Source organism: Alligator sinensis, unplaced genomic scaffold, assembly GCF_000455745.1.
Source record: "Alligator sinensis unplaced genomic scaffold, ASM45574v1 scaffold607_1, whole genome shotgun sequence".
Lineage (NCBI taxonomy): Eukaryota > Metazoa > Chordata > Crocodylia > Alligatoridae > Alligator > Alligator sinensis.
In genome coordinates, this window is record NW_005841935.1 from 1,928,373 (window position 1) to 1,942,929 (window position 14,557).

Below are 14,557 nucleotides of genomic sequence, written 5' to 3' on the forward strand. Positions count from 1 at the left end.
CCATTGCTTCACGTTATTTGTTGTTGGACTGTTATCCTGACAAACTGCTTTCACTCTTTTCTCCATATTCTGGATCTTGTCTTCTGAATTTGGCACACTGCTATCCTTGGACAGTACACAGTCTCTCAAATTTACTTTCAGTTTGCACCTTCAAGACACAGACGAAGTATCTCATTTCAGCTGTCGGCAAGAGTATGTACTGATGACACTAGGCAGTTTGCACCTCTCAGGGCCTCAGTTCTAGGCTGTATACATATACAGAAGGGTGAATGCATCTCTCATTGTTCGCTCAGATTTTCAGGCATTTTTTTAACATCCACAGAGGTTAGGATTAAGGAGGTTCCTTTTAAATGAAACTTCAGATGTTGGCACAATCCTGTAGCACGTTTTGCTGTTGGATATATAGGGCCCTTTTTTTTTTTTTTTTAGGCACATCTGAGGCAAATGAGTTAATTGGGAGGGTGCTCTGCCTGCATTGTATCATTATTGTGCAGAAGATTCCTTAGACCTATTTTAGACTGAACTCCGTATTGAGACAGAGCTGTCTATTTTTGTGCAATTAATACTGAAGTTTAGGGGCTTTCTTAGTTGCAAATGGATGTTCCATCAGAAAAACTTGGCTCTAGTGCAGAAGGATTTAACGCCATTCTTGGAAATAACCCTTAACTCTTTTTTCCTGTTGTGCTAATGCAAGAGCTGCCATACAGTAGCTTCTAGAGCAGGGGTGTCAAACTGAATCCAGACTGTAGGGTCGTCTCCCAGGCCAGATTTGTAGGGCCCTGTTGTCTGGCCCTGGTGGCAACTGGGTCCAGGGGTATGCTGCTGCATGGAGTTGTGCTTGTGCAGTGTAGAGCCATAGGCATTTGTAAAAAAAGGAGTTGGGGCATGGGGAGGCACAGAGCTCTAGCCAGGCAGTGGCATGGAGCCATGGATGTGCGGTGGTACAGAGCCAGTGGCAGTGTCGGGAGTATGCGGTAGTGCAGAGCTGAAGGGCAGGGAACTTCTAGTAGCCCACCAGACTACCAGGCCATTGTTTGACACCCCTGTTCTACGGAGATTAAATTTTGAATTTTTAGGAGCTCCCAACTGAAAATGAAAATTGTTGTCTGGCAATTCCTCTAAAATGAGAGACTTGTTTAAGTACAACATCAATTACAGTGAGTAGATTAGATTAAAGATTTGAAATGATACAAGCAAATTCATAAACTGTTGATGCTGTTTAAAATATGACTTTTGAACATATGAAGACTTTCATGGAGGGGGAGGAAGGGAGACGCTTTCTCTTTGGTTGCAAAAAGCTACACATTTATAGCACACTAACAAAGGTAAACATAACGTTTCTGTTATATGAAGTGTGTATCCAATGCACTGGTCCTAAACCAGACAGGAGGGTGAGAGGTTTTTTTTTAATTGGTACAGCAACAACTTTCTTTCAAGCCCTACTTTAGTTCTTAGTGCCTTTGTTTTCAGTCAGCTTCTCATACATTTTCTTGTTCACAGGCCACAGGACAGCCTTATGAACAGTATGCCAAAATGATCTTCATGGAGTTGAGTGATGCATGGTCAGAGTTTGAAAACCAAGGATCAAAATCCCTTTTCTAAAAGTTCACCTTGCTGTGATTTTCAAAACGTATTTGCTACAGAATGGAGTCCAGCACTGGTAGTCTGACCTTACCGTCTCTGGGATTTAGGAAAGATTTTGTTCTGTATGACGTCAGCAGTGTGTGAAATCGTACACTTAAATATGGAGATGCATTTTATAAGACGTAGAATTTAAAGCATTACACATATGCACTAAAAAACCCCAGCTGTTCAGTTCTTCAAAATCATAGCCTGGAAGTAGAGATTTTCATTCAGTTTTAAATATGGTAAAACAAATTTTAATGATGCCCACTGAGATTTGATGTTGGTATCCAAGAATAAGACATTCCAAACCCAGCGATTTTTTTTGTTTTCTTAGAAAATAAGAGACGACCTCAACTTATGGTTCTGTTACTTTCAGTAGTTCTTGTGATTTGAGTTTGATGCTTGCCTATCGCCTTACTCCAAGTGCTTTAGCTCCATCACAGTGAATTTGCTCAGCATATCTTTTCTTGAATCTATGTGAGGTGTACATTTTCATCTGTATGTTGTGTACTCAATCTGATAATCATTCTGTAAATAATTAAAATATTTTCTGATAATACCTGTGTTCCTTACAATGAATTGACAGTTACTTAGCCAAAAAGTTCCCAGTTACGGGAAAGCCCGCCAGGGTGGTTCTTGACTTTTTTTTTTCCATATCATGAATTTGGAAATATATTTTGGCTTTAATATAAGGACTGCATGTTCTGTTTTTTTTGTTATTTATTATGAATTTTTGGAAGGTAATACTTGTGTGATTTAGTGCTTATTTTCCTAATCCTATGAATTGTATGGTTTGCTTGTCTTTTTTTTTTTTTTTTCAGTGGAATGTGCCTTCCATTGGTTTTATATAAATGCTATAATAGAAAAATAGTGTCATTTATTCTGAAACTTGAATTGTGAGCACAAAACAGTTTACTCTGATTTTGTCTGTTTTAACTGAGTAAATGTTACATCATTAGCTGCCTTGGAAAGCATTTACTGTGCTTCCAGATTCCTTTTGTGGCATGTTGAGTAGTTCATTGATTTCTTTTTCTTTTCCCTTTTTTTAAGTGCATGGATATCTGTGTATACAAAAAAACAAACACCCCCTGGTGTATAGTGTATCTCATGCCTGATGTACACTGGCTAGTACAAGACCTGTAGAGAACCTAGCTCGGGAACAAAACTTGCTGCATTATTTATCATCCCTTTTATGAAACTCAGTTAAATGTTAATTCTTCAGTAATGTTGGGATAATCGATTTACAAATTATTAACACCTATTATACAGCATTGTACAACTCCAGACAGCAAATCTCACCTCTGACACGTTTGCAAAAGGTTTTCTGAATGTAATATTTAGGTTTGGTGGCAGTTCTTGAAACTAACACTGTTGCTTTTACCATCAAAGTAACTATAAAGGTATTTTTTATCACTTTGCCATGGTCTTCCATTTTGGTGGTTAACTGAGAGAAGCTGTGGCAAAGTCAAAAGTTGTACTCTTTCACTGAGTAGTGTCCAAACAAAAAAAGCTAGTCAAACCCCCCAAAGTGAATGATATTACATAAAATGAGCTTTTCCACTGCCAAATCCACTTTGCAGCAAGGGGATAGAGATGATTTATGGACACTTTTTTCAACTCGGATATAGCTCAGTTAGTTGTCACCTTTGTGTATATGTATACTCAACTACTGTTAAGTTTTTAACTAGAGGAAAGGTCCGAGGTTATTGGATTCTTACCTGTAGCACAACTCGAAAGTAGACTTCATTTCATTGAATTGCTAGCTTATGAAAGTATATCTGCCTCCCCTGTGGTCTGATACAAGCTAGCATTTGGGTACATCATAGTTTTAAATGGAAGGCCTGCTTTCATGAGGGTTAAGGGCCTCTACATAGGGCAGAAATGTTAACAATAGAAGGACTCTTACACCACCTAATTGCAGGTTTGTAAAGTGCAGGACAAAAGGTAGGCAGATGCAAGGCTCTGTGATGATTGATATCTGGGTTGCACTTTGATATGAAATAAGGAGACATCGATCATAGGATTGATATGAAATAAACAATGCAGTACCGAACAGTGCTGCTTTCTTAAGAGAAGGAAGGAATCCTTATGTTCGGCATGCATTCCAGGGCATTCGGGGACCTATGTATCTTTTTAAAGGGACACAATAAAATGTGGGGTATTTAAAAATGTTGATAGAAGTGAAAACTCAAATTGTGACAACTGGAAAACAAACTTTCACTAATTTCACTAATCTTTTTGTTTGTTTTAAATTACCTTTGAGTGTTTGATAGCACTTTTTATGTGCAGTTGGTTTCACCTGCTTTGCTCACACAGCATTTTGGATAGGTGTTTATGGCATTGAGAGTTAGCCCTCAGGTTTTCTTCCCTTTCAGAAGAATTGATACAGTAACTTGAACACATACAGGAACAGAAGCACACATCATTTTAAAATGTACCTAGATTTCAAGTCTAGTGTTCCTGTAAAGTTACAGAGAATTAGGGAGTATAGTTGTGGATTTTTATGAATGAGCAATTCTGAAACTGAAGATCTGGTAAAGCAAGGGAGTGTTGAGGGAGAGGTGGGAAATAAATAGTATTAGTTTTTCCACCTTCAATTGTTATATTGTATTGCAGAGAATTAATCACCACAAGCATTGGATGAAATGATTCTGGGGTAGGGAATGATCTAGCAAAATAAGGTACAGAACAGATAAAAATGAATTAGTGATTCTTACCAGGGAAACTTGCTTTTTAATTATTAATGGATACAAGATATGTACAGAAGTTTTTAAATTTCACTTAAAACCGCCTCAAAAACCTTCTAAGCTGTATCTCATAGAGTCTCAAGGAAGAACATTTCAGATGACAATTGCTCTGACCACTGACCTGAAACACTTATTGAAGTTGTTTGCTTCAGAAGAGAACGCGGTGATAAAACCACGTAAGGAAGAGTGCAGTGATGCCTACATAATAGTAAAGGCTCAGATTTCATATGCAGTTACTTATCTGGAAAGGTTAAATGCTTATATAAAACTCTCATTAGCAAATTACAGGTAGACATCTTAATAGAAGGGGAACATTTCAGCTACTTCTAATGAAAAGGACCAGCATGGCCTAGCAAATCCAGTGAGAGTTTCTTAAGATGTAATGAAAGGCAGTTGGCTGTTGAGCATGATATGTAGCAATGCCTATCTGACTATGGTTTTTCATGTCATCCAAACCATCACCCTTGTCTCAGCACCTCCCTATCCATAACAAGAAGCTGAAAGAAATTTAGTATAGGGCAGGGTGCAAATTGGTTCATGAGCTAAGATTTACTGGATGTGAAGTGTGAGGGGGAGGAAGAAGTGGGGTAGGGGGTCAAGTTTTGCACTTTAGTCTGATTTTATATTTTTAAATAAACTTTACCCATCTATAATCCACATGGAAATGCAGTTGCCCAGGAGATCCATGGCAGCAGGGTCAGGAAGAGCATCTGGTGGATACAGGTTCATAGAGTAACCTTACATTAGTATGGTCCAGCTGTGCTCTTGGCCTATACACTTTTAAAGTGAAGCAATTCAGTAAGTGGCCTTCATTTTCAAAGGAATGGAGGCCTGTGGTTCTGAAGGAGGCTAGCAGGGTTTGGTTAGGTGATGTCTTTAATATCAGGCTATGTTCACTTAGCTGCCTAGTTTGAGGTGGCTTTGCCTCAAGCACCACCTTTGCAAATAAACTATCAGGTGTTTATAGAACAGTGCACGTCAGAGAAAAGTTGAGGAACACTTGAATACATGTGGTCTGTATGTGGAGCATATGGCTCTTGCTAGTTTGCCAGCAGAAGTTAGATGATGTTACGGAGAGGGAAGTGTTTTTAGATACCAGCATAGTTTCTAAAACACAGCAGAAATGCTATTGTTGGTTTAAATAGTAGGCAAATGAAGTGTATGAGGGTGATTATTAGAAAAGACTAGCCAGAAAGGGACCATTATGCTGGAGGGAAAGGGTAGGATTTGGGGGAAGTGTTTGGGAGAGAGTGATAGCCTAAGTGACCCAAAAGACGCGTTGCAGCCTGAGAGACCTAGCTCTGTCACTTCCTAGTGGCTCACCTACACGCAACTGGCACCTCTTAAATAGCCCAACAGAGAGAGGCAACAGGGAAATAATTAGATCTGCAGTTTTCCCATCTTGGTAGGCAAGCTCACTGAATGCTGTGGTCCATTCAGGCATTAAGAATGCAACATACCCACCCTCCAGCAATGTCGTGTCATCCTCCTCGGCTATGCTCTCCATTCATACTGCAAGTGGCTTCTTCTGACTGTACTGGAGGGCCTGCTGAGTCCTCTGTCATATGCAGAGTGGCTGTAGCAGAATAAAGTGGTCAGGGATTCAACTCTTACTAAATTCAGGAGTGTGAGATTTAAATGATGAAAAAATGGCCTATGGGCAGTGGCAGTAGGGAACCTGGGAGAAGCTTTTACTAGGTTTTAACGTTTATCCATGGCCACATGTTTTATGGACTATTTATTTTCAAGTAAAATATGGACACTCAGACTTGTACAAGAAGCAGTGTTTACCCATAGGAGAGCACTATATAAACCTGTTCCCTTCAGCCTTTAAACCCTGATCCACAGCCTCTTGAATTGAGATGAATTAATATCATGTGAGAGTGATATAAATCTTTACAAATAAAAGGAAAACAGCTCTTCTGCAAAGGCTTGAAAGTTTAAATGGAGTGGATGGACTGTGCCAAATGGAAAAAAGCAAGCAAGTGAGAAAATGTAGCCCATGGCAGATCTATGAGCTTCTGACTACTAATGAGATCAAGCGGCAGAAGGAACATCTTGTTCTCTGCACAGCTTGGGGAGGAGTAAATGCAAGATGTCATTCCCAGGTCTTAGCTGTGTTGTACCTTAGTGCACTCCATCCCGTTTTCTTTTTAATTCTTGGTTTGCATAAGAGCAGGCTCCAAATCTGGGAAGTATTAATTGCAAGGGCTGTACTTAAATTGATTGGGAGATGCAGTGCTGCTTGATTAACCAACTCATCACATCGGCTGTGTGGGTTTTGAAGCACACTGAACAAGTGCATTTTATCTTTTTGCCTGTTAACTAACTGCCTATTTAAAGTGACCTCCAGCATAGGTTGCTGGAGTAGCTAGACCTTCCCTTATTGATTCCACTGTTTCTCTCCCTTTTTTCCCCTCTTAGCATTTCATGCTAATGCCTTTTAGTCTTTCAGGTAAATAAAATGGTTGTCAATCAAAAATTGACCAATCAAAAATCCATAGATTTTAAGTTCTCTGTTCATAGCAGTATCTGTAGTGCATTGCTATCAAAATCTGCAGACTTAAAAAAAACAAAACACACACACACACACACACACACACACACACACACACACACACACACACACACAGCAAATTTGAAGGGAGCAATGGCTTTTGGGATTTGAAACAAATAACTGTTGCCTTGGAAGTGAGAGATCCATAGGAGAAAAGTCAGAATTAAACTTGCCTTATGCCACCATAAGAAAACGGGTCAAGAGTAAAATATTGAACCTATGCACGCACAGGTGTGTCCCCAAGGGTGTGGAGTTCAAAATGATTCAGTGCATGTTGAGCATCATCTGCAAAAGGAAAAATGAAGTAGTACCACTTGACAGGCTGCTTGTGTGGTGAAGGGAGGGAAGAAGTAATCTGCCTTTCTTTAACTTTCAAGTATGTCAGATATGTCAAGTTTGACCTTGCATGGTTTTTGCAGAATACAGTATATTTACATTTTCACCCCCTGGTAACCATATTAAATTGTTAACAAATCTCTTCTCCCAAGCAGGTATTTAGATACAGACTTAAGTAGGTGAACCAAGGAACAGTTGCATAAAAAAGTCCATCTGTTTTCCCACGTTGACAAGTTAAATTGACACCTCAGATATAGCAAAAAGGAGGTAGGCAAGACCTAGACTCATCGTAATTCAAACTGATCAGCCTGAGGAGTAGCCAGGAACATTTTCAAGCCTGCTTTATTCATCCACAGGACTGGCAGGTTTTCCTTTGCACCTTATTTAAGAAAAAAGAATGAACTGCCACTGTTTTAATGCTTACTAGCTAGATGTCTTGGTTACCTCAGTCATTCCCTGTCCAGGTAGTGTGTGTTTAAAATTCTTACGACAAGCAGAATGCGAGTCCTTTTCCAAATGCAGAATGTGCTTGCTTACTGCTCTGTGCTAAGGATTAATGTTTTGCACAAATAAGTAGGGCCTGACTCACTGAGATGCTGAAATCCCCACTCCATTTAAAGTTGTTGGGATGACTGAATGCTCAGTGTCTCAAGATCAAGCTTTTGCTTTCTCCCCCCCCCCTCCCCAGCCTATGGCAATATAGGTCTATGTTATCAGTAACCATCACTTCATTTGCTGCTCCTGAAAAGTATTTCAGGGTTCTTATGAGTGGTTACTTATTCATCTTTTTAGCACTGTACTTAATTTTCCAGATATAGCTGCATCATGAATACTTTAATATTGTAAATAGTTAAATCCATAAAATTCTGCCCTGCATCTTTTTAAAGGGTTGACCAATCCCTTTCTGTCAACAGTGTGCAAGTAGTAATCTGCCAGAATACAAGAGCAGACAAGTTTCCACAGTTTCAGCCTTCTCCAGTGCAGAATTCTTTTAATTACCAGAGATACAGTATTTGGAGGATGTTTAGTTTATGGTCATAAGGTACTGAAAATAGTATACTGAAATCAGCAGAACGTAAGTGAGCTATGGTTCTCATCTTTGTGGATCTTGTTAAATTTGCTTATCCCTTGCTGTGGCTAAGCTTATTGCCAGGCGGGTGGTTATACTGCTCCGGATGTTAAAACCAACACTCCAGAAATACAAAAGAAACTGTTTTTATGAAGGATGCATTTTGAGAACAGCTTTTTGATAGTATTACAAAAGCAGGATCGAGAGGCATTGTAAGCACTTCTAGAAACTTTGTTAGTTGTATGTACTGTATATTTGCAATTTAGTGTTCTGGAAGTGAATGTCTAAGTGGTGAAGATCTAGCACAATGAGATACTTCCTGTAATTTCATGTAGTTGCTCTGTTGTACTTTCTATATTTGTGACTTCCTTCAGAGAGTGGAAGGACAGAAGGGAAATTTGAGCCTTATTTTTGGCATAGTTCATCAGGAAATGCAATGTACTGAAGAATTTTGCTACTAGTGAAATGAAAATCTTTACATGTATGTATATAAAGGAAGCATAGTTTAAAATTTTAAACCTTGTAAACAAATTAATAGACTGATATTTGGCACAATGTCCTCAAACAAACAAGATTTTGCTTTGAAATGTATCAGTTTAATCAGTGATCAATTAAAACAAATCAAACAATTTCTGTCTGTTTCTTTCTTTAATAAAGGAGCAATGAATTAAAACAACTGAACATTAAAACCTTATTTCCACAGGCACTTTGATGTATGGCTCATTATGCATTTGCAAATGGCCTTCTACTTAGTGTTCTGTAGATGGGTAAGGCTCATGCACCATGGTCTGCTATTGCCTAGGACTCTCACCAGTTATACCTCTGAAGGAAGTAAAACTTTTACCTCTGATGCTTGAGGTTTTGGCCCTGCAGGCCAGATGAATGGCACAGATCCAGTCCATGGGCCAGATTGGGTCCTGCGCTGCCCTAGCACACAGACCATGGCCTGCAGTACTCCCTGCATAAAGCAGGTTGAGCACCCCTGCTTCATCTTAATCCGTGAGGCAGGATCAGATCTGAGGAGCAAGATGTTAGAAATACTCTTGATTGACACTTACATGTGAAGCTGTGAAAGGAAAAGGAGGCAAAACTACAAGGCTGTTTTTAGAACAGATTGCATCCTTTGATGTGTAACCCTGAAGCAGGGGCCTCTGTGCCCAGTCTCTCTCTGAAGTCTGACTTGAAACATCAGCTCCGGTAATGAACCTCTTCTCGATGGACCTTGCTTGCCTCAAAGTTAAGGAAGGAAAGAGGCGCCTTTTTCCCAGGTCTGACTGACTTGTCTCCCAAGGACAAGGAGCTGCCATCAACATCAGTGGAAGTCTCTACCTAACAGGGTAATTAGGAGAAGCACACTAGGGTCAGGTGGGCAGGATTGTTGCAGAGGTGGACAGGGTGCTTCATCAAGCTGGGGAAGGCTGCCTTATTTTAACCTTCTGGCTGATGATTCCCAGCACTCAAAGGAGCAATTTTGGCCCTGTAGAAATCTTGAGCTAGGAGGAAACAGGTTCCTTCTAGCAGTGTCTGCAGGACACAAACTGGGCATGTGCCAGGGGAAGCATGCTGATTAGGAGACTCTAAGAAATACTTCTGGTCTAACCTTGTTTCTTCTATTTCTAATTTAGATCACCTGGCCTTGAAATGACCCTTCCCATTGGGTGAATCCTAGCTGCCAATTTGCTTCCTGATTCCAGGTTCCCCTTGCCAGCCCGACTGGATGGAATGGGGTATGCCAGCACTCAAGTAGGTAGAAACTTGAATACTTACGGGAGATATTTATTTATCTTCTTGAGTATTAACACAATGTTTTGATGACAAGCAAAGAGGAAATAACAGGAATGAAGACCTGAGACAGCAGAGAGATAATAGCGAAGAGGGGCCATATGTCCGTGTGAAAGCTGCGGGCATTTCCCTGTTTCTTCCTAAAAGGGCCAACTAGAAAAAGGCAGGCAGTGCCAAAATGGCAGAGAGGATGGGTGAAGGGAAAATAGCTGTAAATGGCAAAGAAAGGGTGTGTTATATATCGGGCCAAAATGCCATGTTCCAAAACACTTGAGTCATGTGATCTCCGTGTTTCAGGATAACTAGAGGTCCACAAGTGCTGCATCAAGATCTGGTCGCTCTTTAAGAGCACAGCAGTTTGGTTACCAACAGGTACCCTTGTCTGGAAGATAAGAGCTTCACTGCAGATTAGGAATTTGCTCAGTCTGATCATCTGTGGTAATCAAGTGAACATGCAGGTCTCAAGTCATGGTGGGGAGCCCTCACAGCAGCATCACTGCTTCACATTTGGGTTTGGCATTTGTAGAGTGGGAGCAGGAAGACAGGGATATGCTTCCCACCATCCTTCTAAGGAGCACTGTGACAGTGGGATTAGATGTGACCTTAGAATCACCGCTCACGTTTCCCTCTCTTTCCTCTCCTTTCTATTCCATCATTCCAACTGTTCTGACTTCTACCTGCTTCCTTCTCTTCTGGAGAAAGGAAATGAAGCTATTTGTGGGCAATGACATAGGATATTCTGACTATGTTATGGGTTTGTTGTATGTCTTGTACTTTTTCTTCTTAAAGCTAGGAAGAGAAGCTGGTAGTTTAGAGAGATAAAAACAATTGATCCTCTTTTCTAGATCCAACGGTCTCCTGTTTGGGTGTTAATGAACTAATTTGACTCTTAATCCCTCTCCACAAGGAAGTTGGATGAGAATGCAGGAAACTTTGAGAGGAGAGTTTTCTCCAATCCAGAAATTAATTCCTGACTAGGGAGAAGATTGTCCAAAACTCTTTCTTCCAATTTCTGTGCACAATACTTACCCTGGCCAACCTTGCAGACAGACAAATTATGTATTACAACACAACAGGAGATGTTTTGTTTTGCAAAAACAGTAAAATATTTAGGTCATAAGAATCCCATGGCGTATGCTATAATGGCTCCCATGTCATAAAGTAATGAAAATAGAAGGGAAAAGAAGAATGTGGAGAGAGATTTTCCTTCTTCCTCTTCTTTACCAGTTTTAAAGAATTTTTGGGATTTTAATTTCCCAATTCCACATGAAAATTCAAATGTCTCTGATTCTGCTTCAGGACAAACTTAAATTTTGAAGCATAGCAGTTCCACAAGTTGGAAATTCTGGTTCAGCTAGTTCTGGAGTTGAGTAATGCTAAGAAGATTCAGTTCTGGGCTTTTTTCTTCAAACCAAGCAGCTGCAGCTCCTCCAGCGAGCACACTGATAACTCTGGAGCCTGTGGACTCCTAGGCTGATAGCAACCCCTAGCACATGGAAGGAGACACCCAGGCTGCTGGGAACAAGCAGGGGTTGTGAATCCACTGAATCCAGTCACTCTCAGTATTATTGGGAAGGGGATCCCTGCTAAGGCAAGCAGCCTGAGACATGATCTCTGTGATCCCCATGTTATGGCACAGCAGCACCCAACAGCCAGGGTCTTGTGGAAGGAGAGGCCATGGTCATTTGAGCTGTGCACCCTCCTGGTGGGTAGGCACCTCTTAGGGAGGCTGGGACAGTCCTTTCTGCTGTCAGCCTCAGGGGCCCTGAGATGGATGAGAGTGGGATGTGGTGGGAAGGGATAGTGCAGCGCTCCATCCCGGGAACCCTGTCATGGGAGAACACTACATGAAAACCCTCTGTACCTCCTCCTTCCTCCCAGTAGCCCCTTTTCTGTTGCAGTGACTCCCAACAAACTAGCCCACAAGGGTGGGCAAAGACAAGGAGTTGAACAAGGTGGTCCTGCAAGAACCTGTCCTTGGGGCTATCATAGGGCACCCACAAGATGGGATAAGATGCAAGTACCCCCAAGCTGAGCAACACCCAGACTGTCCTGCCCCCCCCCCCCCTTTTGCAACCCAGCCTATGGGAGAGGAGCAGGTTATACTGAGTGACTCACAACCCTTTGGTTGGCATCATTGACTCCTGGGACCTCCAAGACTGGTCCAAATGTCCCACTGGCCCTGATGTTCACACTTGTGTAGGAGGAGAAATACACTGGAAAAGGGGGAGTTCAGGACAGCTTGAGTCCCTTGTCAGTTTGTGGGAAGAGGGGAAGTCCTGTACTAATTCACCATCTTTCCCCACAACCTTCCTCCTGGTGGGTGCAGACAGACTGATCATTCATATGTACTTCCTGTGTGCCAACCCCATGCTGTGCTGGGCTGTGCAGGAGAGGGGAGAGGAAGCCCTGTAGCTTAAGTATGTCAAAGCAGCCTTGGTGGAGAGGATCACAGTGAGAGCTGGTGTTGGCCACTGTGGGCATGGAGGGAATGAAAGGAAGATGAGCCAGTTGGGAAGGGATGGTGGGGCAGGAGGGGCAGAAGAAGGTGCCTGCCTGGGTCTAAGGAAGGGGTGCAGAGCAGGGAGAAATCCTGGGTTGAATCACTCCAGGACAATGAAAATGGGGCTAGAGAGCAAGTGAGGGTGGGGGCAGGAAGGAATAGATTGTCCTAATGGTGTCTGAGAGGAAATTAGGAAGGAGGAGAGAGAGCAGGGAGAGGGAGGGCAAGTTGAGTGAGCAAGGGGGAATTGTGAGGGGAAACCCAGCCATGTAAGAGATCTTGCTGGCTGGGCCTCTCAGCAGCTCATGGAGATTCACCTTGAAGCCCAGCAACATCTTTGCCTGCAGCTTGACTGCTGTCTGCAACTTCAGGTACTGCGACCCCTGCCTGGCTCCCTCAATCTCGGTGCTGTTCAGGGGCTGCACATGCCACTTTTCCCAGTGCATGGGTGTCTTCTTCCAGGGACTTGATGTTGGTGTTGGAGGGAAGCGAGATGAGGAGCTGGGCCCCATGGAGATAAGTTCCTATTTTAGCCCTAATACCACCCAGCCTGGTGACCTCAGCTGGTTCCTTCCCATCCTAGGGGCCTCCCTTTCCATTTCTGACGCTTAGTGCTAAGTTTCTAGCTTTCCTGCCCACATTGGTGCCAATCGAGCCTCTTCTCTCCTGACAGCAAACTGGAGGTGGAGCCTGAATTGGAGTCTTGTCTCCTGAAAAACACCCTCCAGAGCACCTTAGGGTGACACTGAGCCCCAAGGGAGCTGCCAGATGGATGTAAATCCTCTTCCTCCCTCTCCTTTTCCCCCCTCCCAATTTCAGTCACAGGAGCAGGAGTGACTCTAGCCCTGCTCCCTTGAGGAGCTGAAGGAGCAGAGAGAGAGGTGGGACAGCTGGAGGTGGGAGCTGCCCAGGGAGAATAAAGGTGCAGGGAGCTTTTCCCCTTTCTTGTATCCTTTGTGTTCCTGTGCCTGAACTCTGTCCTGAGGCTTAGCTGCTGTCTACTACAGTGTGGCCCTCCTGTGGCCTGCTGTGCCCCAGGCAATCCAAGGAGAAATGCAAAGCAAGGATAGCTGCAGGGGGTGTAAATGGGAGAGGCCAGGAAGTGTCTAGGGTCTCACCAGGACTCCCTGTAGAGCACTCCAGTCACCCTGCCATGGGTGAAGCCCCAGGATGGCTCCATGACAGGGACCCTGGGCACTGTGCCCATGCAGGAAGCCTGCCAGTGGCGCACATTGTACCTGGACAGGACCTTGCAGTGCCTGCTGGAGTTGGCCCCTAGCTTAGGGAGGCTCCAGTACCTGTTGGAGGTGAGCATAGTATGGATGGGCTGGGTTTGGGAAAGACCGCCTTAAACCCTTGTGTTATACAGGAGAGAGTTCACAGGGAAGAGGAATCGGCCTTTTTCCCCGGTCAAAACTGATTCCTGAGAGATTGGCCTCGTGGCTCAGGACCCTCCACCCCGTCAGGGGTGGGAAGGGGCAGATATCTGTTGCTTTCTGGATATGTTGTTCATGATAGACCTGAGAAGAGGATGAGCCTGGTCTTGGGGCAGAAGATGGTCTCAGCCCACAGAGGCAAGGACAGGTTGTAACAACTCTTGACTCTGACCAGAGAAGCAGAGGCTCCAGCCTGAGAAAATGTCTTGTCTCAGGAGAAGGGCAAGCGTGAGGATGGGGCTCTGGTGCCTCCTGACAATGTCCGGTGCCTCCCGCAGCACTTTAAGATTTGTATTAATCTGGACAACATCAGAGAGAGAGCAAGGGCCATGAGGAGCAGCACTCCCCTTCTCTGCTGTGCCAGCCAGCTCCTCCCACAGTTTGAGGTAGGTGACCCAACACCCCCAGGCTCCTGACCTCAGGAGGAGTTAGGGCTGGTTCCAACAGGCTGTGGGGCCTGCAGATATGGGGGCTCTAGGATAGGAGAGAGGTGCCCAGTGG

General features: G+C 43.2%; 1 protein-coding gene across 3 annotated transcripts in view; it reads left to right on the forward strand.

Moving 5' to 3' along the window:
- GAK (cyclin G associated kinase) overlaps nucleotides 1–7,005 on the forward strand; it is a 95,418-nt gene extending 88,413 nt beyond the window's left edge. For all 3 annotated transcript variants that reach the window (XM_006019689.3, XM_025199064.1, XM_025199063.1), the window contains one exon: nucleotides 1,501–7,005. In XM_006019689.3, coding sequence (XP_006019751.2) covers nucleotides 1,501–1,602 — 102 coding nt within the window. In that variant the 3' untranslated portion in view covers nucleotides 1,603–7,005. The remainder of the gene's footprint in view (nucleotides 1–1,500) is intronic.
- The last annotated feature ends 7,552 nt before the right edge of the window (nucleotides 7,006–14,557 follow it).